Here is a 23,599-nt window from a genome sequence, read left to right as displayed (position 1 = left end):
ATCAGTGAAGGCTTCTAGACTAAGATGGACTGGAAAGAAAGGCCTGGTGATCTACTTCTGAAAATCAGCCAGTGAACTCCCTGTGGATTTCAAAGGCACGAGCCACATCAATGGCGTGGCTTCAGACCTGGCAGTACTTCGTTTCATTGTGCACAAGGTTGCCGTGAGTTGGGGGCCAACTCAACGGCAGCTGACAATGTTGACTTCTTACTTTGAAAAATAAGGATTTAGCTTCCTTTTCTGTTCTTTGCCGATATCATTGTATACATGTACACTTCCCATCCCTACATCTTCCAAATATAATTATAACTTTGGTTAAATCAGGATTCAGTGTTAGTAGTGTTATGACCATATATATGCTAATCAAAGCTAAGCATGTATTGTTTTTTTGTTTTCTTAAATAATGATTTATTTTTTATTTACTTTGTTTTCTATGGAGCCGTGGTGATGCAGTAGTTAAGAGCTACGGCTGCTAATCAAAAGGTCAGCAGTTCGAATCTACCAGCTGCCCCTGGGAAACCTATGGAGCAGTTCTGCTCTGCCCTAAAGGATCACTATGAGTCGGAATTCACTCAATGGCCACAAGTATTTCTTTATTTCTAGCGTATTGCCACACTGTCCCGTAGATATGTTAATCTTTTCTCAGACCATCCAGATACCTTAGCTATTTTATCAAAACAGCCTTCCTTGATGCATTTCTTTGGATTGCCTTCTGACCTGCTCCAAACCAGACAGGGTTTTTACTTGGACTGCTATAAAGATGTCATCCTTACCTTCCCCTTATTAGATCTCTTCTTGCCTGGAGCACATGGTTTCCTTTTTCTTGATATATCTCTGCATTTTGCTTACATCCATTGAATGTGATTTTTGTGTGTATGTAACCATGTGTGGTGAGGATTGCTGTTGTCCTGCAGTATCCAGTTTTCCCCTCTTCCTTTTAGTAATACGCTCTCCCCCTGCCATGGGTTTTTGCTGGCCACATGCTTGCTTAGCCACAGACTACATTTTCTGCTTCCTTTGCAATTAGGTATGCCCATGTATAAAGGCTAAATATAAAAAAATAACCATTAGGCACATCTTAGGCTGGATTCTGTAGAGAAGCAAAACCAGTAAAGCGTATAAATATACAGATAGATTTATATCAAGGAAATGGCTCGCATGATTGTAGAGGCTGGAATGTCCCAAGTCCATGGATCAGGATAGAGGCTTCTCCTGATTCACGTAGTTGCAGGAGCTGGCAAACCCAAGATCACCAGGTCAGAAAGCAGGGCTCTTATTCACAGGCTGTGAAGATCAGGAATCCCAAGATCAGCAGGCAAGACCGCAAGGCTTCTCCTGATTCATGTAGCTGTAGGGGCTGGCGAACCCAAGATCAGGTTGGAGAGCAGGACTCTTGCTCACAGGCTATGAAGATTGACAAATCCCAAGATAGACAGATAAGCTGCGAGCTCAAGTCCCAAATAACGGAGATCAGACAAACAGGAGGCAGCTGCAGGATCCAGAGCAGGCAAAAGCCAGAATGTCCACTTATATTTGGATGCAGGCCACATGCCCAAGGAAACTCCCTTTCAACTGATTGGCTGCTCAGAGCAGATCCCATCAAGGAGGTGATCACATATAAACACTGAGAATCATGGCCCAGCCAAGTAGACACACAGTCTTAACCATCACAAGGCACTGTATAGATATCCTCTTTTTGAAATGCCTTAAGGGTCACTGGAAACTCTGGTGGTGTAGTCGTTAAGTGCTACAGCAGCTAACCAAGAGGTCGGCAGCTTGAACCCACCAGGCACTCCTTGAAAACTGTGGGGCAGTTCTGTTCTGTCCTAAAGGGTCACTATGAGTCAGAATCGACTCAATGGCAGTGCGTTTGGTTTTTGGTTTTATAGGGTCGCTATAGGTTTGCTTGATGGCAAAATTGGCTTGATGGCAGTGGGGTTTCATGTTTCTTGCCCATTTTTCCGTTGTGTTTTTCTTGTACTTTTAGGAGTTCTTTGTATAATCTGGATGAATGTCCTTTGTTAGTTGTATATCTTAGAAATAGATTTTGTCTTTCACTGGCTTTTTATGGAATAGCATTTTTTTTTTAATTAACTTTTATTGAGCTTCAAGTGAACGTTTACAAATCAAGTCAAACTGTCACATATAAGTTTATATACACCTTACTCTGTACTCCCGCTTGCTCTCCCCCTAATGAGTCAGCCCTTCCAGTCTCTCCTTTCGTGACAATTTTGCCAGCTTCCAACTATCTCTATCCTCCCATCCCCCCTCCAGACAGGAGATGCCAACACAGTCTCAAGTGTCCACGTGATACAAATAGCTCACTCTTCATCAGCATCTCTCTCCTACCCACTGTCCAGTCCCTTTCATGTCTAATGAGTTGTCTTCGGGAATGGTTCCTGTCCTGTGCCAACAGAAGATTTGGGGACCATGACCGCCGGAATTCCTCTAGTCTCAGTCAGACCATTAAGTATGGTCTTTTTGTGAGAATTTGGGGTCTGCATCCCACTGCTGTCCTGCTCCCTCAGGGGTTCTCTGTTGCGCTCCCTGTCAGGGCAGTCGTCGATTGTGGCCAGGCACCAACTAGTTCTTCTGGTCTCAGGATGATGTAGGTCTCTGGTTCATGTGACCCTTTCTGTCTCTTGGGCTCTTAGTTGTCATGTGACCTTGGAGTTCTTCATTCTCCTTTGCTCCAGGTGGGTTGAGACCAATTGATGCATCTTAGATGGCCGCTTGTTAGCATTTAAGACCCCAGACGCCACATTTCAAAGTGGGATGCAGAATGGTTTCATAATAGAATTATTTTGCCAATTGACTTAGAAGTCCCCTTAAGCCATGGTCCCCAAACCCCTGCCCTTGCTCCGCTGACCTTTGAAGCATCCATTTTATCCTGGAAACTTCTTTGCTTTTGGTTCAGTCCAATTGAGCTGACCTTCCATGTATTGAGTATTGTCCTTCCCTTCACCTAAAGCAGTTCTTATCTACTAACTAATCAGTAAAAAACCCTCTCCCACCCTCCCTCCCTCCCCCCCTCGTAACCACAGAAGTATGTGTTCTTCTCAGTTTATACTATTTCTCAAGATCTTATACTAGTGGTCTTATACAATATTTGTCCTTTTGCCTCTGACTAGTTTCGCTCAGCATAATGCCTTCCAGGTTCCTCCATGTTATGAAATGTTTCACAGATTCGTCACTGTTCTTTATCGATGCATAGTATTCCATTGTGTGAATATACCACAATTTATTTATCCATTCATCCGTTGATGGACACCTTGGTTGCTTCTAGCTTTTTGCTATTGTAAACAGAGCTGCAATAAACATGGGTGTGCATATATCTGTTTGTGTGAAGGCTTTTATTTCTCTAGGGTGTATTCCAAGGAGTGGGATTTCTGGGTTGTGTGATAGTTCTGTTTCTAACTGTTTAAGATATCACCAGATAGATTTCCAAAGTGGTTGTACCATTTTACATTCCCACCAGCAGTGTACAAGAGTTCCAATCTCTCTGCAGCCTCTCCAACATTTATTATTTTGTGTTTTTTGGATTAATGCCAGCCTTGTTGGAGTGAGATGGAATCTCATCGTGGTTTTAATTTGCATTTCTCTAATGGTTAATGATTGAGAGCATTTTCTCATGTATCTGTTAGCTGCCTGAATATCTTCTTTAGTGAAGTGCCTGTTCATATCCTTTCCCCACTTCTTGATTGGGTTGTTTGTCTTTTTGTGGTTGAGTTTTGACAGAATCATGTAGATTTTAGAGATCAGGCGCTGGTCAGAGATGTCATAGATGAAAATTCTTTCCCAATCTGTAGGTGGTCTTTTTACTCTTTTGGTGAAGTCTTTAGATGAGCATAGGTGTTTGATTTTTAGGAGCTCTCAGTTATCTGGTTTCTCTTCGTCATTTTTGGTAATGTTTTGTATTCTGTTTATGCCTTGTATTAGGGCTCCTAAGGTTGTCCCTATTTTTTCTTCCATGATCTTTTTTTTTTTTTTAATAACTTTTATTAAGCTTCAAGTGAACGTTTACAAATCCAATCAGTCTGTCACATATAAGTTTACATACATCTCACTCCCTACTCCCACTTGCTCTCCCCCTCTTGAGTCAGCCCTTTCAGTCTCTCCTTTCTTGACAATTTTGCCGGCTTCCCTCTCTCTCTATCCTCCCATCCCCCCTCCAGACAAGAGTTGCCAACACAATCTCAAGTGTCCACCTGATATAATTAGCTCACTCTTCATCAGCGTCTCTCTGCCACCCGCTGACCAATCCGTTTCATTTCTGATGAGTTGCCTTCGGGGATGGTTCCTGTCCTGTGTCAACAGAAGGTCTGGGGAGCATGGCCGCCGGGATTCCTCCAGTCTCAGTCAGACCATTAAGTTTGGTCTTTTTATGAGAATTTGGGGTCTGTATCCCACTGATCTCCTGCTCCCTCAGGGGTCCTCTGCTGTGCTCCCTGTCAGGGCAGTCATGGATTGTGGCCGGGCACCAACTAGTTCTTCTGGTCTCAGGATGATGTAGGTCTCTGGTTCATGTGGCCCTTTCTGTCTCTTGGGCCCTTAGTTGTCTTGTGGCCTTGGTGTTCTTCATTTTCCTTTGCTCCAGGTGGGTTGAGACCAATTGATGCATCTTAGATGGCCGCTTGTTAGCATTTAAGACCCCAGACGCCACATTTCAAAGTGGGATGCAGAATGATTTCATAATAGAATTATTTTGCCAGTTGACTTAGAAGTCCCTGCAAACCATGTTCCCCAGACCCCCGCCCTTGCTCCGCTGACCTTTGAAGCATTCATTTTATCCCGGAAACTGCTTTTGGTCCGGTCCAATTGAGCTGACCTTCCATGTATTGAGTGTTGTCTTTCCCTTCACCTAAAGCATTTCTTATCTACTGATTAATCAATAAAAAACCCTCTCCCACCCTCCCTCCCTCCCCCCCTCGTAACCACAAAAGTATGTGTTCTTCTCAGGTTTACTATTTCTCAAGATCTTATACTAGCGGTCTTATACAATATTTGTCCTTTTGCCTCTGACTAATTTCACTCAGCATAATGCCTTCCAGGTTCCTCCATGTTATGAAATGTTTCACAGATTCGTCACTGTTCTTCATCAATGCATACTATTCCATTGTGTGAATATACCACAATTTATTTATCCATTCATCTGTTGATGGACACCTTGGTTGCTTCCAGCTTTTTGCTGTTGTAAACAGAGCTGCAATAAACATGGGTGTGCATATATCTGTTTGTATGAAGGCTCTTGTATCTCTAGGGTATATTCCCAGGAGTGGGATTTCTGGGTTGTATGGTAGTTCTATTTCTAACTGTTTAAGATAACGCCAGATAGATTTCCAAAGTGGTTGTACCATTTTACATTCCCACCAGCAGTGTATGAGAGTTCCAATCTCTCCGCAGCCTCTCCAACATTTATTATTTTGTGATTTTTGGATTAATGCCAGCCTTGCTGGTGTGAGATGGAATCTCATGGTAGTTTTAATTTGCATTTCTCTAATGGCTAATGATCGAGAGCATTTTCTCATGTATCTGTTGGCTGCCTGAATATCTTCTTTAGTGAAATGTGTGTTCATATCCTTTGCCCACTTCTTGATTGGGTTGTTTGTCTTTTTGTGGTTGAGTTTTGACAGAATCGTGTAGATTTTAGAGATCAGGCGCTGGTCGGAGATGTCATAGCTGAAAATTCTTTCCCAATCTGTAGGTGGTCTTTTTACTCTTTTGGAGAAGTCTTTAGATGAGCATAGGTGTTTGATTTTTAGGAGCTCCCAGTTATCGGGTTTCTCTTCATCATTTTTGGTAATGTTTTGTATTCTGTTTATGCCTTGTATTAGGGCTCCTAGGGTTGTCCCAATTTTTTCTTCCATGATCTTTATCGTTTTAGTCTTTATGTTTAGGTCTTTGATCCACTTGGAGTTAGTTTTTGTGCATGGTGTGAGGTATGGGTCCTGTTTCATTTTTTTTGCAAATGGTTATCCAGTTATGAATAGCATTTTTTTTAAAGAACAAAAATAGTTAATTTTATTATAGTCCAATTTATTCAGTCTTTTTCTTCATAATTAGCATTTTTTGTATTCTCTTTTAAAAATCCCAAGCAACCATGATGATATACTCCTGTGTTATCTTCTAGAAGCCTTATGGTTTGCTTTCTAATTTGGAGCTGCGGTTCTACTCATGTAAGTTTTTCTGTGAAGTATGAAAAAGGAGACGGTTCATTTTTTTTTCTTCCTCCTGGTCTGGATAGCTAGTTAACTCTGCTCATTAATTTAAAAGGCCTTTCTTTTCCTAAGGGTTATGACAGAATTAGCGTTGGAGAGATTTGCTGACAGTGAGCTAGAACTAGAAAGTAAAACCTTCAAGGAATAAACGGGAGTGATTTGGGTGAGTTGTAGATAACTGCAAGAATTCGGTGTGAGGTAAATCCACTCTCTCCTGGCATTGATTAAAATATGGAGACTTGTAGAGCAATTAGAAGTAGAAATTACTACGAACAAACAAAAAAAAATTAGTTAATAATTTTAAAAATACTGTTTTGATACATATATATTGATTTTGAAAGGGAAAAAGAAGCAAACCATATATTATCCACCCTGGAAACAATTACTGTATACAAATGAAATTCGACTATGATATACCTCAAGCACTTGTTATTTTTTATTATCTAACAGAGGTTAATGAGTAATTACTTGTAGGGCTGCATTTTTTAAATTGTTTTATTGTGGTAAATATATATGTATCAAAACATTTGCCAATTCAACATATTTTACATGTACAATTCAGTGACATTGGTTATATTCCTCTTGTTGTGCAACTTGGCCACTATCCGTTTCCAGATTATTTCACCACTGTTAACAGACACTGAGTGCCCCCTCCCTCACTCCTCGTAACCAATAATAAGCTTTGGTCTCTGTGCATTTATTCGCCCATTTCATATAAGTGGGATCATATAATATTTATTCTTTCATTACTGATTAATTCAATCAACATAATGTTTTTAAGACTTACCCTTATTGTACCATGTATCAGGACTTCATTTCTCTTTATGACTAATACTTCATTTTTTTCTTTTTTTTTTATTAAGCTTCAAGTGAACGTTTACAAATCCAGTCAGTCTGTCACATACAAGTTTACATACATCTCACTCCCTACTCCCACTTGCTCTCCCCCTCTTGAGTCAGCCCTTTCAGTCTCTCCTTTCGTGACAATTTTGCTGGCTTCCCTCTCTCTCTATCCTCCCATTCCCCCTCCAGACAAGAGTTGCCAACACAATCTCAAGTGTCCACCTGATATAATTAGCTCACTCTTCATCAGCGTCTCTCTCCCACCCGCTGACCAGTCCCTTTCATGTCTGATGAGTTGTCTTCGGGGATGGTTCCTGTCCTGTGCCAACAGAAGGTCTGGGGACCATGGCCGCTGGGATTCCTCTAGTCGCAGTCAGACCATTAAGTTTGGTCTTTTTATGAGAATTTGGGGTCTGTATCCCACTGATCTCCTGCTCCCTCAGGGGTCCTCTGCTGTGCTCCCTGTCAGGGCAGTCATGGATTGTGGCCGGGCACCAACTAGTTCTTCTGGTCTCAGGATGATGTAGGTCTCTGGTTCATGTGGCCCTTTCTGTCTCTTGGGCCCTTAGTTGTCGTGTGACCTTGGTGTTCTTCATTTTCCTTTGCTCCAGGTGGGTTGAGACCAATTGATGCATCTTAGATGGCCGCTTGTTAGCATTTAAGACCCCAGACGCCACATTTCAAAGTGGGATGCAGAATGATTTCATAATAGAATTATTTTGCCAATTGACTTAGAAGTCCCTGCAAACCATGTTCCCCAGACCCCCACCCTTGCTCCACTGACCTTTGAAGCATTCATTTTATCCCGGAAACTTCTTTGCTTTTGGTCCAGTCCAATTGAGCTGACCTTCCATGTATTGAGTGTTGTCTTTCCCTTCACCTAAAGCATTTCTTATCTACTGATTAATCAATAAAAAACCCTCTCCCACCCTCCCTCCCTCCCCCCCTTGTAACCACAAAAGTATGTGTTCTTCTCAGGTTTACTGTTACTCAAGATCTTATAATAGTGGTCTTACACAATATTTGTCCTTTTGCCTCTGACTAATTTCGCTCAGCATAATGCCTTCCAGATTCCTCCATGTTATGAAATGTTTCAGAGATTCGTTACTGTTCTTTATCGATGCGTAGTATTCCATTGTGTGAATATACCACAATTTATTTACCCATTCATCCGTTGATGGACACCTTGGTTGCTTCCAACTTTTTGCTGTTGTAAACAGAGCTGCAATAAACATGGGTGTGCATATATCTGTTTGTATGAAGGCTCTTGTATCTCTAGGGTATATTCCCAGGAGTGGGATTTCTGGGTTGTATGGTAGTTCTATTTCTAACTGTTTAAGATAACGCCAGATAGATTTCCAAAGTGGTTGTACCATTTTACATTCCCACCAGCAGTGTATGAGAGTTCCAATCTCTCCGCAGCCTCTCCAACATTTATTATTTTGTGATTTTTGGATTAATGCCAGCCTTGCTGGTGTGAGATGGAATCTCATGGTAGTTTTAATTTGCATTTCTCTAATGGCTAATGATTGAGAGCATTTTCTCATGTATCTGTTGGCTGCCTGAATATCTTCTTTAGTGAAATGTGTGTTCATATCCTTTGCCCACTTCTTGATTGGGTTGTTTGTCTTTTTGTGGTTGAGTTTTGACAGAATCGTGTAGATTTTAGAGATCAGGCGCTGGTTGGAGATGTCATAGCTGAAAATTCTTTCCCAATCTGTAGGTGGTCTTTTTACTCTTTTGGAGAAGTCTTTAGATGAGCATAGGTGTTTGATTTTTAGGAGCTCCCAGTTATCGGGTTTCTCTTCATCATTTTTGGTAATGTTTTGTATTCTGTTTATGCCTTGTATTAGGGCTCCTAGGGTTGTCCCAATTTTTTTTTCCATGATCTTTATCGTTTTAGTCTTTATGTTTAGGTCTTTGATCCACTTGGACTTAGTTTTTGTGCATGGTGTAAGGTACGGGTCCTGTTTCATTTTTTTGCAAATGAATATCCAGTTATGCCAGCACCATTTGTTAAAAAGGCTTTCTTTTCCCCAATGAATTGACACTGGTCCTTTGTCAAATATCAGCTGCTCCTACGTGGATGGATCTATGTCTGGGTTCTCAGTTCTGTTCCATTGGTCTATGTGCCTGTTGTTGTACCAGTACCAGGCTGTTTTGACTACTGTGGCTGTATAATAGGTTCTGAAATCAGGTAGAGTGAGGCCTCCCACTTTCTTTTTCTTTTTCAGTAGTGCTTTGCTTATCCGGGGCTTCTTTCCCTTCCTTATGAAATTGGTGATTTGCTTCTCTATCCCCTTAAAATATGACATTGGAATTTGGATCGGAAGTGCGTTAAATGTATAGATGGCTTTTGGTAGAATAGACATTCTTACTACGTTAAGTCTTCCTGTCCATGAGCAAGGTATGTTTTTGCACTTAAGTATGTCCTTTTGAATTTCTTGTAGTAGAGCTTTGTAGTTTTCTTTGTATAGGTCTTTTACATCCTTGGTAAGATTTATTCCTAAGTATCTTATCTTCTTGGGGGCTACTGTGAATGGTATTGATTTGGTGATTTCCTCTTCGGTGTTCTTTTTGTTGATGTAGAGGAATCCAAGTGATTTTTGTATGTTTATTTTATAACCTGAGACTCTGCCAAACTCTTCTATTAGTTTCAGTAGTTTTCTGGAGGATTCCTTAGGGTTTTCTGTATATATAATCATGTCATCTGCAAATAGTGATAACTTTACTTCTTCCTTGCCAATCCAGATACCTTTTATTTCTTTGTCTAGCCTAATTGCCCTGGCTAGGACTTCCAGCACGATGTTGAATAAGAGTGGTGATAAAGGGCATCCTTGTCTGGTTCCCGTTCTCAAGGGAAATGCTTTCAGGTTCTCTCCATTTAGAGTGATATTGGCTGTTGGCTTTGCATAGATGCCCTTTATTATGTTGAGGAATTTTTCCTTCAATTCCTATTTTGGTAAGAGTTTTTATCATAAATGGGTGTTGGACTTTGTCAAATGCCTTTTCTGCATCAATTGATAAGATCATGTGGTTTTTGTCTTTTGTTTTATTTATGTGATGGATTATATTAATGGTTTTTCTGATATTAAACCAGCCTTGCATACCTGGTATAAATCCCACTTGATCAGGGTGAATTATTTTTTTGATGTGTTGTTGGATTCTATTGGCTAGAATTTTGTTGAGGATTTTTGCATCAATGTTCATGAGGGATATAGGTCTATAATTTTCTTTTTTTGTAATGTCTTTACCTGGTTTTGGTATCAGGGAGACGGTGGCTTCATAGAATGAGTTGGGTAGTATTCCGTCATTTTCTATGCTTTGGAATACCTTCAGAAGTAATGGTGTTAACTCTTCTCTGAAAGTTTGGTAGAACTCTGCAGTGAAGCCGTCCGGGCCAGGGCTTTTTTTTGTTGGGAGTTTTTTGATTACCGTTTCAATCTCTTTTTTTGTTATGGGTCTATTTAGTTGTTCTACTTGTGAATGTGTTAGTTTAGGTAGGTAGTGTTTTTCCAGGAATTCATCCATTTCTTCTAGGTTTTCAAATTTGTTAGAGTACAATTTTTCATAATAATCTGAAATGATTCTTTTAATTTCATTTGGTTCTGTTGTGATGTGGTCCTTCTTGTTTCTTATTCGGGTTATTTGTTTCCTTTCCTGTATTTCTTTAGTCAGTCTAGCCAATGGTTTATCAATTTTGTTAATTTTTTCAAAGAACCAGCTTTTGGCTTTGTTAATTCTTTCAATTGTTTTTCTGTTCTCTAATTCATTTAGTTCAGCTCTAATTTTTATTATTTGTTTTCTTCGGGTGCCTGATGGATTCTTTTGTTGCTCACTTTCTATTTGTTCAAGGTATAGGGACAGTTCTCTGATTTTGGCTCTTTCTTCTTTTTGTATGTGTGCATTTATCGATATAAATTGGCCTCTGAGCACTGCTTTTGCTGTGTCCCAGAGGTTTTGATAGGAAGTATTTTCATTCTTGTTGCTTTCTAAGAATTTCCTTATTCCCTCCTTGATGTCTTCTATAACCCAGTCTTTTTTCAGGAGGGTTTTGTTCATTTTCCAAGCTAATACTTCATTTTATGGATGTACTACATTTTGTTTATCCGTTCACCTGTCGATGGACATATAGGTAGTTTCCAGCTTTTGGCTCTTGTGAACAGTGCTACGGTGAACATTGACATATGTGTTTCTGTTCCTGCTTTTAATTCTTTCAGGTATATACCTAGGATTGGGATTGTTGGGTCATATGGTAGTTCTGTGTTTAGCCTTTGGAGGTGCCTTTAAATTGTTTTCCATAGTGCTGTGCCATTTCGCATTCCCTCCAGTAAAGGACAAGCTTCTGATTTCTCCACATTCTCGCTGACATGTTATTTTCTGGTGTTTTGATCATAGCCATTCCAGTGGGGGCGGTTTTGATTTGCATCTTCCCTAATGACTAATGGGAAACCCTGGTGGCATAGTGGTTAAGCGCTATGGGTGGTAACCAAAAGGTTGGCAGTTCGAAGCCACCTGGTGCTCCTTGGAAACCGTGTGGGGCAGTTCCACTTTGTCTTGTAGGATTGCTATTAGTTGGAATCAACTCGACGGCATCGAGTTTGGTTTTCTTTTTACAAGTCCCAGGGTGGCACAAATGGTTAAGTGCTGGGCTACTAACAAAAAGGTTGGCAGTTTGAAACCACCCAGAGGTGCCTTGGAAGACAGGCTTGGAAGTCTGCTTCCAAAAGCTCACAGCCATTGAAGACTCTGTGGAGCACAGTTTTACTCTGAAACACGTGGGATCACCACAAGTCAGAGTCAACTCAACAACAACTGGTTTGGTTTTTTGGTTTAACGGTGTCGAATATACTTTCATGTGCTTGTCGGCCATTTCTATGTCCTCTTTAATGAAATGTCTGTTTCTTTTGCTGTTTTTTGATTCGGATATTTGTCTTTTTACTGTTAAATTGTAGTGTTCTTTATATATTCTGGGTATTAAACCCTTATCCAATATATGGTTCCCAAAATTTTTCTCCTAATCTGTAGGTTGTCTCTTCAGGATGTAATTTTTGAAGTTTGCTCTAAATGCTGTCATAGGTAAAATTCAAGCCATTTTGAGAACCTAGCATAATTTTTCATCTTTTGTTTTTACAGAGATTTCTCCTGAAGGGGAAAAATACAAACCCTTAATTGCTGGAGAAGAAAAAGTACAATGTATTTCTCTTGAAATACACCCCTCAGCTACTGTTGATTCTCCTCCTATTGAGATAAAAAGTCCACAGGTTAGGGAGTCATCTCCACAGATGTTACTGATACCAGAAGGAAATTTGGATGGTATGTTTTAATGGATCAAAATGAGCTGTATTTGACTTAAAAGTGCTTAAATTTCTTCTTTATAAACAGGCTCTATAAACAAATCGTCAAAATTGTATATACGTCTGGGTGATCCATCTCAAATCTGCATGTTTTCAATAACTGTTCTTGTTTTCTATTGCTACATGAAAAATCACCCCCAAAAACTTACTGTTAAAACAACAACTAGTTAATTTATTATACCTCATTTTGTATGTCAAGAATTGAGTCAGGGCATAGCTAATATGATTTTTGTAATCATGTGCTTTAGTCTGGGGTCACTTGGTGATTGATATTCAGCTGGCAGCTAGGCTAGTCTGAAGGATCCAAGATGGCTTTACTCCCATGTTTGGCATCTTGGCAGGGCTCAGGTGGGCCTGCTTAGCTAGGTCCCTCTCCTTCTTCATTTTAGTGTCAGGGCCTTGCCACCTGGTCTTTCTAGGATAGTTAAACTTCTTCTCATGGTGGCACAGGCTTCTAGCTACCAAGGTGGAAGCTGCTAGTCCTCTTAAAAACTGGGCTTGCAACTGGCATAGATCACTTCTGCTACACTGCATTGGTCAGGGCAATCACAATGCCCGCCTAAACTCAAGCGAGGGAAACAGAGCCCACCTCTAGATGAGAGGACCATCAGAGACCTTGTGACATGTGTGACCATGTTTAATTCACCACAATAAGTTAAATTGCCTTATTAAAATCATGGTTATTAGGTGTCTTAAAGTAGGTATCTTAAAAGCATAGTTACTAGCTACTTTTTCTTAAAAAAAAGTTGGACATTTAATGGAGGCTGTATAGCCTAATGCAAGGGGTCAGCAAACTTTTTCTATAAAGGACTAGATAGTAAATTCAACACCCTCTGTCCAAGCTATAGGAGCCCTGGTGGTGCAGTGGTTAAAGTGCTTGGCTGCTAAATGAAAGCTCAGCAGTTCGAACTCACCAGCTGCTCTGCTGGAGAAAGATGTGGCAGTCTGCTTCCATAAAGATTCATAGCCTTGAAAACCCTATGGGGCCGTTCTTTGTCCTATAGAGTTGCTCTGAATAGGTATCGACAGCAGTGGGTTTGGTTTTTGTGGTTTGTTCCAGGCTCTAAGGAGCCCTGGTGATGAGTGGTTAAAGTGCTTGGCTGCTAATTGAAAGGTTGGTGGTTCGAACCCACCAGCCACTCCGCAGGAGAAAGAGGTAGCAGTCTGCAGCCTTGGAACCCCTATGGGGCGGTTCTTCTCTGTCCTGTCGGGTGGCTATGAGCCAGAATCAACTTGACGGACGGCAGTATGCTTGGTTTGGTAGTAAATATTTTAGGCTTTGTGGTCCATATGATCATATATCTAGCTTGTAAAATGAGAAAAAGTCACATTTCTATGATTAAGGTACTGGAGGACAGAATTATTCATAAAATAAAGTAAAAGAGGATTTGCTCCCAGAGTACTTACTTACCTTGTATGAGTGACACCCCTCCAAAAAAAAAATTGAATAAAGGAGAAAACCTTTAAGGATTGGTACAATATCAATTATTTTTCTGATTAGAGCACGTATTTGGAAAAGGAGAAGGAAAGACTGGATTTCAGAAAAAAAGAGGAGGTGGTGGTGAACAAAATGGTATTGATAGTATTAACTGGAGAGGAAAAGAGAAGCTAAGCATTTAAAGAAAGAAAAGCTCGTGTTTTTATCACTGTTTGCTTTACTTTAAAAAAATATCAACTAGGTAAAAAATGAGCTTCTGCTAGAAAAGAGATTTTATTTATTATTAATAAATATTACTATTTTGAGGGCCTGGGAAAATAGGCTTAGTGTACCTCAATTATGTTTTCAAAATAAGTCCAGGTAATATTCTTTTGTTTGTTTTCTTTTATGGTTGCTGAAGATAGATTTGAATGGTCCTTTTAGTCACTATTCAATGTTACCACAGCCTATTCTCCCACATTTCTATCCACATATACTTTTATCCTTTAAGCTGGTTTTTATATCTTCTTTAAACCATTTCACATTATCCTGAAGTTTTAGTAAAGAGAAAAATTTATGTAGTAATAAAAAACCCAGAGTACGCAGTATTTCCTCTGTAACGCAATTTCTATTGTAGTGATGAAACAGAAGGAAGATCCTGTTATTTCAGAAAACAGTTGCCTTAGAGTGTCGAGCACAAGAACAGGATGAGAGGCCTACAGATAAAATGTTTAATTTTTCTGTTATAACTAATGTATGAGCCTAAAATTAGGTAGCGACAATTTATAGAAAGCTCATTTGGTTTTCCCAACACTAGTTTTGCTTTCAGACATGTTTCTTGTTCTGTTTTTGCTTTGCAGAACCTGATGATTTGGAAACAGAAGTTCTACACGAGCTAACTGGAATAAAAAAAGATGGTAGCTTGCCCTGTCCCGTTACTGATGTGTGGGCTGAGGAAAAGGAAGCAAAGGAGACTGAGTACGGTACCTGTTTTTCCATTTCAAAACTGAGGTTCCTTTTCGTAATAGCATTTAAAAAATAATGCAGGACCCTAATATTGCAATATTATATTATAATATTAGCTTATAAGTTGATTTTTTAGAAGGTATTATATTCACACGGTCTGGAAACCAACAAATATATAAAAATGTGAAGTAAGAAGTCTCTGTCCTGCCAGTTTCCACTTTCTCCTTCCAGGTATTGATATTGTGATCCCAGTTAGCATTGTGATTGCTTTGACCGATATTTATACATAAAAATGTAAATATTTTTAATACATACATAAGCAAACACGAATAGTCACCCTCCCTTTCTAAATACAGTTGTTAGCATAATGTATGCAGTATTCTCCATCTGGTTTATTTTTACTCATATAATAATAAATCTAGGAAATTTTTTCATATTGATCCATCTGTGTTATGGCTACACGTTATTTCCATTGTATGAATGCACGGTGACTATTTGATGGACATTTATTGATGTGACAATGATGGTGCAATAAATAACCTTTTACACAAGGTAATTTTGCAGATACAGAAGTATATCTGTAGGTTACAGACATAGGGGCGGAATTGCTGGGTCAATTGCATTTTCCCCATAGCCTTGCTAAACTTTCGTTATCAGACTTTCTGATTTTTGCCAATCCGATAGGTAAAAGATATATATCCATTTGGGTTCATAGTTCATCTATCTCTTATCATAGGTGAAGTTGAGTACATTTTTTCAAATGCTTGTGTCATTTGTATTTCCTTTTCTGAATTTTCTGTCCATATTTTTTACCTTTTTTTTTTTTTTTTTTAGTTGGTTTTGGTCTTTTATAAAAGAACTCTTTAAATATTTTAGGTATTGGCCCTGGTTGTTACATGAATTGTTGCATGAGTTTACAATTTATTAAATTTATTCCACCTTCCCCCACAAAAAAAAATCTGTTGGCATTTTATTGGATTGTTAAATTCGTACATTACCGTAAGGAAAATCAACATACTATGTTTTTCCTGTTCAAGAAGAACGTGCAAGCCTCTCTCTTTGATCAGGCTTTGGAGTTTTGTAGTGCCTTTCATTGAGATTTCATACTTTTATTAGTAAGCTAATTTCTAGGTATAGTATGTCCTTTTTGTTTGCTCTTCTAGGTGGTGCCTGTTTTTCTGTGAGATCTCGTAACTGGGCTTTGTATGTGTCAAAGCTATGCATTTCTTTACATTGATTTTGTACCCCCCTACCTGTGGAATTGCTCATATAAATGTTTTCCCTTATCTAATATTATAATGAATTATATTACTAGGTAATGTAATACTGAGCTGTCTGGCATTCCTTCAGTGAGCCCTCCTTGGTTATGATACGTTACCAGTTCAATGTACTAATGTTTGATGTTTGATGATACTTTATTTAGGATTTTTTTGTTAATCCTTGTGAGATTTACCTGTAGCTTCCTTTTATTGTGGAAATCATTGTTAGAGTTTGGTATTCTTGTTATACACACTCTTCACAAAAAATCACTAGAAGTTTATTCCTTTGTGATGCTCTATAGCAGGGGTTGGCAAATATTTTCTGTAAAGGGCCAGATAGTAAATATTTCAAGTTTGCAGACCATATACTCCGAGTCACAGCTATTCAGCTCTGACATTGTACCGCAAAGCAGCCATAGATAATACATAAACAAATGAGCATGCCTGTTCTGATAAGACTTTATTTACAAAAACAGGAGGAGAGTGGGACTTGACTTTTGGGCCATAGTTTACTGACCCCTGAGTTACAATTGTTGAAGTATCAATGGCATTATCTCATCTGGAAACAGCTGGGCCTGGTGATTTTTTTGTTTGTTTTGTTGGGTGAAGTGGTTGTTCATTGATAACTTTCTCTCTTTAAAAAAAAAAAAAGGGTCTGTTTAGAGATCCTAATTCTTCTGGGATCAGTTTTTAAATAATACTTTCCTAGAAAATAGATAACTTATCCACGTTTTCAAATTTGCCTGAAATTAAGCAAAATATTTCTTTTTATTTCTGTTATTTCCCTTGAAACATTTTTTATTATGCTTTCTCCCATTATTTATTTTCTTGACTAGGCTAACTATAGTTTATTTACTTTATTTTTCAGTGAGTTGATTTTGGTTTTTAATTTCCTTAGTTTTAGTGTCCCTCTGCTTTTTAACTCTTTAATTTCTCTTAACACCTTTCTTCTGCTTTTCTTCAATTTATTTCGTTTTTTTCCTACTTGTTGATGAGATGCTTATTTGTTTTTATTCTTTATTATTTATGCTTTAGGTCTCACATTTTTCTATGGGCAATCCCTTAGTAGTATCCCATAGATTCTCATATGTATTGTTTTAATTGTTACTACTTTCTAATGATTTCTGATTTCAGTTTCTGTTTCTTTTGACCCAATACTTGTTTAACAGAAAACTATTGAGTTTTCCAGGCATAACCAAAACCAAACAGGTTGCCATTGAGTCAATTGCGACTCATAGTGACCCTATAGGACAGAGTAGAACTGCCCCATAGGGTATCCAAGGAGCTGCTGGTGGTTTCGAACTGCCAACCTTTTGGTTAACTGCCATAGCTCTTAACCACTACACCACCAAGGTTCCAAACCAAGTATAGGTTGGATAGACGCCTGTCATACCAGGGAGTGCTCTTACATTCCGGAAAATGTCTTCTTCCTGACTCTTTTTGAGATCTATCACTGCTCGTCCCTCTCTCCAGAGCTTTGTGTCTCTACTTTCTTCCATGCAATTCCTGCTTGATGTCACATATACTTTGAAGTCTGGAGATTATACATCTAATCTCCTAATTTTGCCAAAAATGGTGTTTGGGCTCCCTTCCCCCCCTCCTCCCTGCCATCTTCCCACTCCCCAGCTCTTTGTTGCTTTTGAATGATTTTCAGGACACAAAGACGAGGTGGTGATAATATGCAGCAAAATTCTTACCAGAAATCTTGTAATATCCCTTAAAACCATTACCTATATGTTTATTAACCTCCCTTAAATTCTTTGAAGATAAAGACTTTAGTCTTTTTTTTTTTAACTTTTTTATTATGAAAGTAATATAAAATCAGAATTTGATCCATGTATGTATGAAAATTTGATACATGATAAGGAGGGTATTTCTGATCAGTTGGAAAAAATTATCTACACAATACACACCATTGAAAGAAATCAGGAACAATTTGGAAAAAAAATGAAGTTCTAATTTTGAGACCATTCAACAAAACAATACCCAATTTGATACATGATAAGGAGGGTATTTCTGATCAGTTGGAAAAAATTATCTACACAATACACACCATTGAAAGAAATCAGGAACAATTTGGAAAAAAAATGAAGTTCTAATTTTGAGACCATTCAACAAAACAATACCCAGTGGATTAAAGACCTAAATGTTAAAAAAAAAAAAAAAAAAAGAAGGGGTTATAGTAATTATACCCCAGCCCCTGGCAACCACTAATCTGCTTTCTCTCTCTATGGATTTGCCTGTTCTAGACATTTCATGTAAATGAAATCATATAATGTGTGGCCTTTTCATATCTGGCCTCTTTCACCTAGCATGTTTTCAAGGTTAATCTTTCCTTTTCATGGATGAGTAATATTCCATTATATGGATATACTAGATTTTGTTTAACTGTTCATTAGTTGATAAATATTTGGGTTTTTCCACCTTTTGGCTATTTTGAGTACTGCTGTTATAAACATTTCTGTAGACTCTTCTCTTCGAAAACCTGTTTTCAATACTGTTTGGCTTTATACACAGGAGTGGAATTGCTGGGTCATGTGATAATCTTGGAGCCCTGATGACGCAGTGGTTAAGAGCTTGGCTGCTAACCAAAAAGTTGGCAGTTCAAATCCACCAGCCTCTCCTTGGAAACCCTGTGGGAAAGTTCTATGCTGACCTATAGGGTCGCTATGAGTCAGAATTGACTCCACAGCAGTGGGTTTGGTTTTTTTTTTTGTTATGGTGATCTTATGTTTACTTTTTAGGAACCAAGGAACATTACATTTTGAATAAAGTCATGTATTACTTGTGTAATTAAAAGTTCATGAAAACTTAAAAATATAAAATTGTTCAAAATTTGAAACTGATTGAAAAAGTAGAGAATTTGAAATTGATTGAAAAGTATTAAGAAAATAAAAACTACCTATAAGCCAACAACACCCCCTACCCCGAGATAAATTATTGGTACCTTTTAGAATATATTCTTCCCATATTAAAAATTCTTATTAAAACTTGGAATACCTAAATTTAATAATTTCAAACTGTATTGAGTAAAAAAGTATGGGTTCTTCTTTACTTTTTGTCCTCAATCTTAATTCCCTCCGTGTGGGGCTTAAACATTTTTGTGCATATCATTCTATTTCTTTTTCTGTGCTACACACCATTTTTTTCAAAAACAAATACCATATGATACACACTGTTCTGCAAATTACTTTGTTCACATTGTAATATGTCTTGGCTGTTGTTCAACATCAGATTCATATAGATCTCTGCTTCATTCTCTTTAACATTTAATACATGATTTTCTGTAGTATTAGTATATCATAATTGTTTTATATTTTCCACTGTTTATTTCAGTTCTCATAAAGCAGTGATTCTCAAACATTAGCATGCATCAGAATCACTTCGGAGTTTATTAAAACACAAATTTCTGGGTCTTACCGCCTAGAGTTTCTGATTCATTGATTCAGAATGGGTTCCCAGAATTTGCATTTCTAACATGTTTCCATGTATTGCTGCTGTCTGGGGACCACACTTTGAGGACCACTATCATAAGGCGTAAACCCTGGTGGCATAGTGGTTAAGAGCTATGGCTGCTAACCAAAAGGTTGGCAGTTCGAATCCACCAGGTGCTCCTTGAAAACTCTATGGGGCAGCTCTACTGTGTTTTATAGGGTCGCTATGAGTCGGAATCGACTCAACGGCAACAAGTTTGGTTTGGTTTATCATAAGACATGATTTTTGTGAATGATTAATGATTGATGAGGGTTTGAACAGGATAAAAAATACAACATGCTTAGGAGAGAAAGTATGTATACAGGTGAGAAAGGTATCTGGAAGAGGAATCTCAGGATGCTAGGGAACTTATGTTCCATTTTGTATATTTTAGAATGTTTTTATTTCCAGTAAACTTTTTTTTTTTTTTTTTCTGGTGTACTCATTTTTGGCAGGTTGGAAGATAGGATCACCATTCAGCAAAATGAGGTTTCTGAAGATGAAATCCTGAGGAATGCGGACCAACTTAGTGCAGTTCAGATAGGTAAACATAATTGTATAACTCTAGTTACTTTCTAGAAGGTTGTTAGTACCAACCTGTTTTATTTGTGCAACATATAAATACTGAAAATCCCTTATCAGTCACCTCAATCATTTAGAAAATTTAATAGGCATAGAGCACTGAATGCATTGGTTAATAAGCCTGGATTGTATGGCAACTTTGACAGTAAAATTTTTTTTGTCAATTATTTTAATGAATATTCAAGTTAAAAATAATTGACTGCCAAAATTCAGTCAGTGTACTTAAGACATTAAGTTGCCATCTCGTTTTTAATAGTACTAGGAAATGTACATTTTTTTTCCCTAACTAATGTTATTAGTAGCTGTCAGGTTGATTCCAGCTTAGGGTGGCTTCACGTGTGCAGAGTAGAACCGCTCCATAGGGTTTTCATGGCTGGGACCTTTCCGAAGCGGATTACCAGGCCTGTCTTCCGAGGCACCTCTGAGTGGGTTCAAACTGCCAACCTTTCAGCGATTAGTCGAGCACTTAACCAGTTGTACCACCAAGGGATAACCAGAACTAATTATGAGTGGATAAACAGTGTATTTTTTCATATTTCCTTGGATTCATGCCTACATTTTAAAACTTCTAATATAATAAAAGTATTTAATATATTAAATCTACTTTCTGAAGATAGTCTATCATGTTAATGGTTATTTTATAAAGTAATAGAATTACACACCTTTTAACTTTCTGGATAGACTTATTTGCTAGAATTCATGTTAAATACACGCATTATCACTGTCACTTAGAAGTATATCATATAAATTCAACATCGTTTCTTCCTTATACCACAGAGCCTGAAATCGATGATTCGTCGCACTTCAAATGTGATGTAGATAAACCTATGCCACCAGAACCATTTTTCCATAAAGTGGTTCAATCTGAAGACTTGAAAATAGCCTCTGAAGTTCAGTCAATTCAGTGTTCACCAGAAGAGTCCTTTCCACTTCGTTCTCGCTCTGATTCACCACCAAAAAACAAAAGCAAGAATTCATTGTTGATTGGTCTTTCAACTGGTCTATTTGATGCAAACAACCCAAAGGCAAGTATGTTACTCAAATGGAGAATTTTTCCATTTGATATTTTTATTGATTGTTTTTCATTGAAAAACCATAGTGTTGAGTTGTAATTCCTTAAAAATGTAAACACATACAAACACACATACGTCAAAATGAACAAAAACACCAAAAATTCTCCATCTCCTTTTCCGAGACACTGAAAAGAAATTGCCGTGGAGAGTACGGCTAGGACAGAGACTGTTTCACCCTAGGATGCTTTTCATACTTCTACTTGCATAAAAGATCTTCCTTACACTACCCTCTCCCTTGGCCATACCCTACCCAACTCCTACTTTTAATATGAGATTAAGCTAAAGCAATATATCTTAAATGGGCAGAAGCGCCACATTGCCTGGTTTGTATGTAAAAAGATTAATAGATGTTTATATGCACTTTCCGGCTTTCAGACCTCTTATTTCTTCTCACTTGTTATTTTTAAAAATATATAACCAATTAGAACATTATCCTCTGTAGAAAATTTTAAAATACTAGTAAAAATAACATACTCTTTTCTTGCATTACTTTTCATATATGTACCAATAAATAACTTTTTACCAAAATAGCATATTATACAAACTCTTTTTGTAACCTGCTTTTCTATTTAATATATATTATAATATTACAAGCATTTTGTCATTTTGTTAAATATTCTCTCACATAACTTTTAATGTCTGTATATTTCATTGTGCTGCTATATCATAATTCTTTTTAGTTAATCCTTTTCTATTGTTGGGCCTTTAGGTTTCAATTTTTATTATTGTAACCACCTACCCACAGCTCTGGAGCCATGGTGGCTCAGTGGTTAAGCATTCGGTTGCTAACCAAAAAGGTCAGCAGTTCATATTCATCAGCCACTCCTTCGAAACCCTGTGGGACGGTTCTACTCTCTCGTTCTTCTCTGTCCTATAGGGTAGCTATGAGTTGGAATCAACTCAAAGGCAACAGATTTTTTTTGGTACTCACGGCTGTCTTTGTGCATATCCCCAATTATTTCCATAAAATGAATTTCTGTAGGTAGAATTCAAAAAAGTTCTATTTAATGTTTCCTAATTCCTCTCTAGCAAACTGTTTATACTGCTAGAATGTGAGAGTGCATCTGTTTCTCTATACCCTAACTAGCAGTAACAATTATTAATTATTTTGAAATTGTCTTTTAATGGATGAGTAATGGTATTAATTTTTTTAAATATGTATTTACCAGTGAGATTGAGCATGTTTTCATATATTTGAGCTGTATATATGAGTTATTTGCCCGAATTCTTTCATCCTTGACTCTTTTTAAAATGTCATTTTGATTTTCAGTTTAATTTCAGTTTTCTAAGTGGGTGTGCTTTTTATTTTATGGAATACTTTCTTATATTTATCTTAAATGTAGAAATTGTTAAAGTTCTTCGCTTATCTAGTAGCAGCCAGATTTTGGAAGATATAACCTGCCAAAAGAAATTTATGATCTTGGGAGTTAGATAAAAAGACCTATTGGTGGGACAGATAGGACTATGGTGTCATTCATCTACTTTCTTTTATAGGTAAGAAGTATAGCTGTCTTTAGCCCAGAGCTTTTTTTTGTGCTGTATATAAGATTAATATTACTTGCATAATACATTGGGTTATTTGATTTCCCTTCATGTCCTCAGTTCAGCCTTAATCCTTCTGTGGCTGTACTTCTTTCCTGTAGATTAGCACAGCAAATTGGAGGTAACGATACAGGTTTCATGTACAGGACTTTGAGGGAAGAAGCCAAAAAACAAAACAAAAAAACGCCACAGGAAAATCACAGCAATGTGTATCCGTTTAAGGCAAAACGGAAATCCATCCCTGCCTATGCCATGATTCTCTGAGATCATTAGAATTCATCACCAGGCCAGAATAGTAAATAATCAATTCTCGTAATGGTGGTTGTGAATCATGAAGAAATAGTAAAAATTATTCATAAATATTTGTAAATTCTATACTGAGACAGAATAACTGAACCTCTTACAAAATTTTTTACTAAAAGTTCTTGAAAAACTTCCATATCGTGTCTTTTTTTTCTATTAAAGGAAATTCTTTTTGTGCTCTGGATCTCAGCTCTTCCACCTTCTCAAAAAATTCACTCCTTTACTTTCGTCACTCTAATCTGTACCATCAACTTCCTCCTTTATAGTGGATCATTTACTCAGCATATATATTCTCATAAACCGCACTGTAAACAGCAAACTTCCCTTGAGCACATGCCCTTCTCTCTTCTACCACTCATTTCTCTGCTCCCTTTCACAAGCAAACATCTTTAATGTGTCTTTGCAAGGTCCATTTCCATTCACTTCCCAGTACATTCCAATATGGCCTTCATTCTGCTTCACTAAAACTGCTCCTGTGAGAATCAGAATCATCAATTACCTGTACCATTGCTCTGTCACCTTACTTGCTTTTTTAATCTTCAGAGTTGATAGACACCTTTCTCTT

At 37.8% G+C, this 23,599-nt stretch overlaps 1 protein-coding gene across 11 annotated transcripts in view; it reads left to right on the top strand.

The window, feature by feature from the left end:
• NEK1 (NIMA related kinase 1) overlaps nt 1-23,599 on the top strand; it is a 194,023-nt gene that overhangs the window by 150,571 nt on the left and 19,853 nt on the right. For 10 of the 11 annotated variants that reach the window (XM_049864808.1, XM_049864813.1, XM_049864817.1 and 7 more), the window contains 4 exons: nt 12,198-12,377; nt 14,696-14,813; nt 19,990-20,078; nt 20,894-21,141. In XM_049864808.1, the coding sequence (XP_049720765.1) occupies nt 12,198-12,377; nt 14,696-14,813; nt 19,990-20,078; nt 20,894-21,141 (635 nt within the window). Of the gene's footprint in view, nt 1-12,197; nt 12,378-14,695; nt 14,814-19,989; nt 20,079-20,893; nt 21,142-23,599 lie in introns of those variants that run through there. The other variant, XM_049864818.1, reaches the window with a different exon arrangement.

Source organism: Elephas maximus, chromosome 21 (genome assembly GCF_024166365.1).
Source record: "Elephas maximus indicus isolate mEleMax1 chromosome 21, mEleMax1 primary haplotype, whole genome shotgun sequence".
NCBI lineage: Eukaryota > Metazoa > Chordata > Mammalia > Proboscidea > Elephantidae > Elephas > Elephas maximus.
Note: the sequence above shows the minus strand (reverse complement) of the source record. Positions and strands in the feature narration are given on the sequence as shown.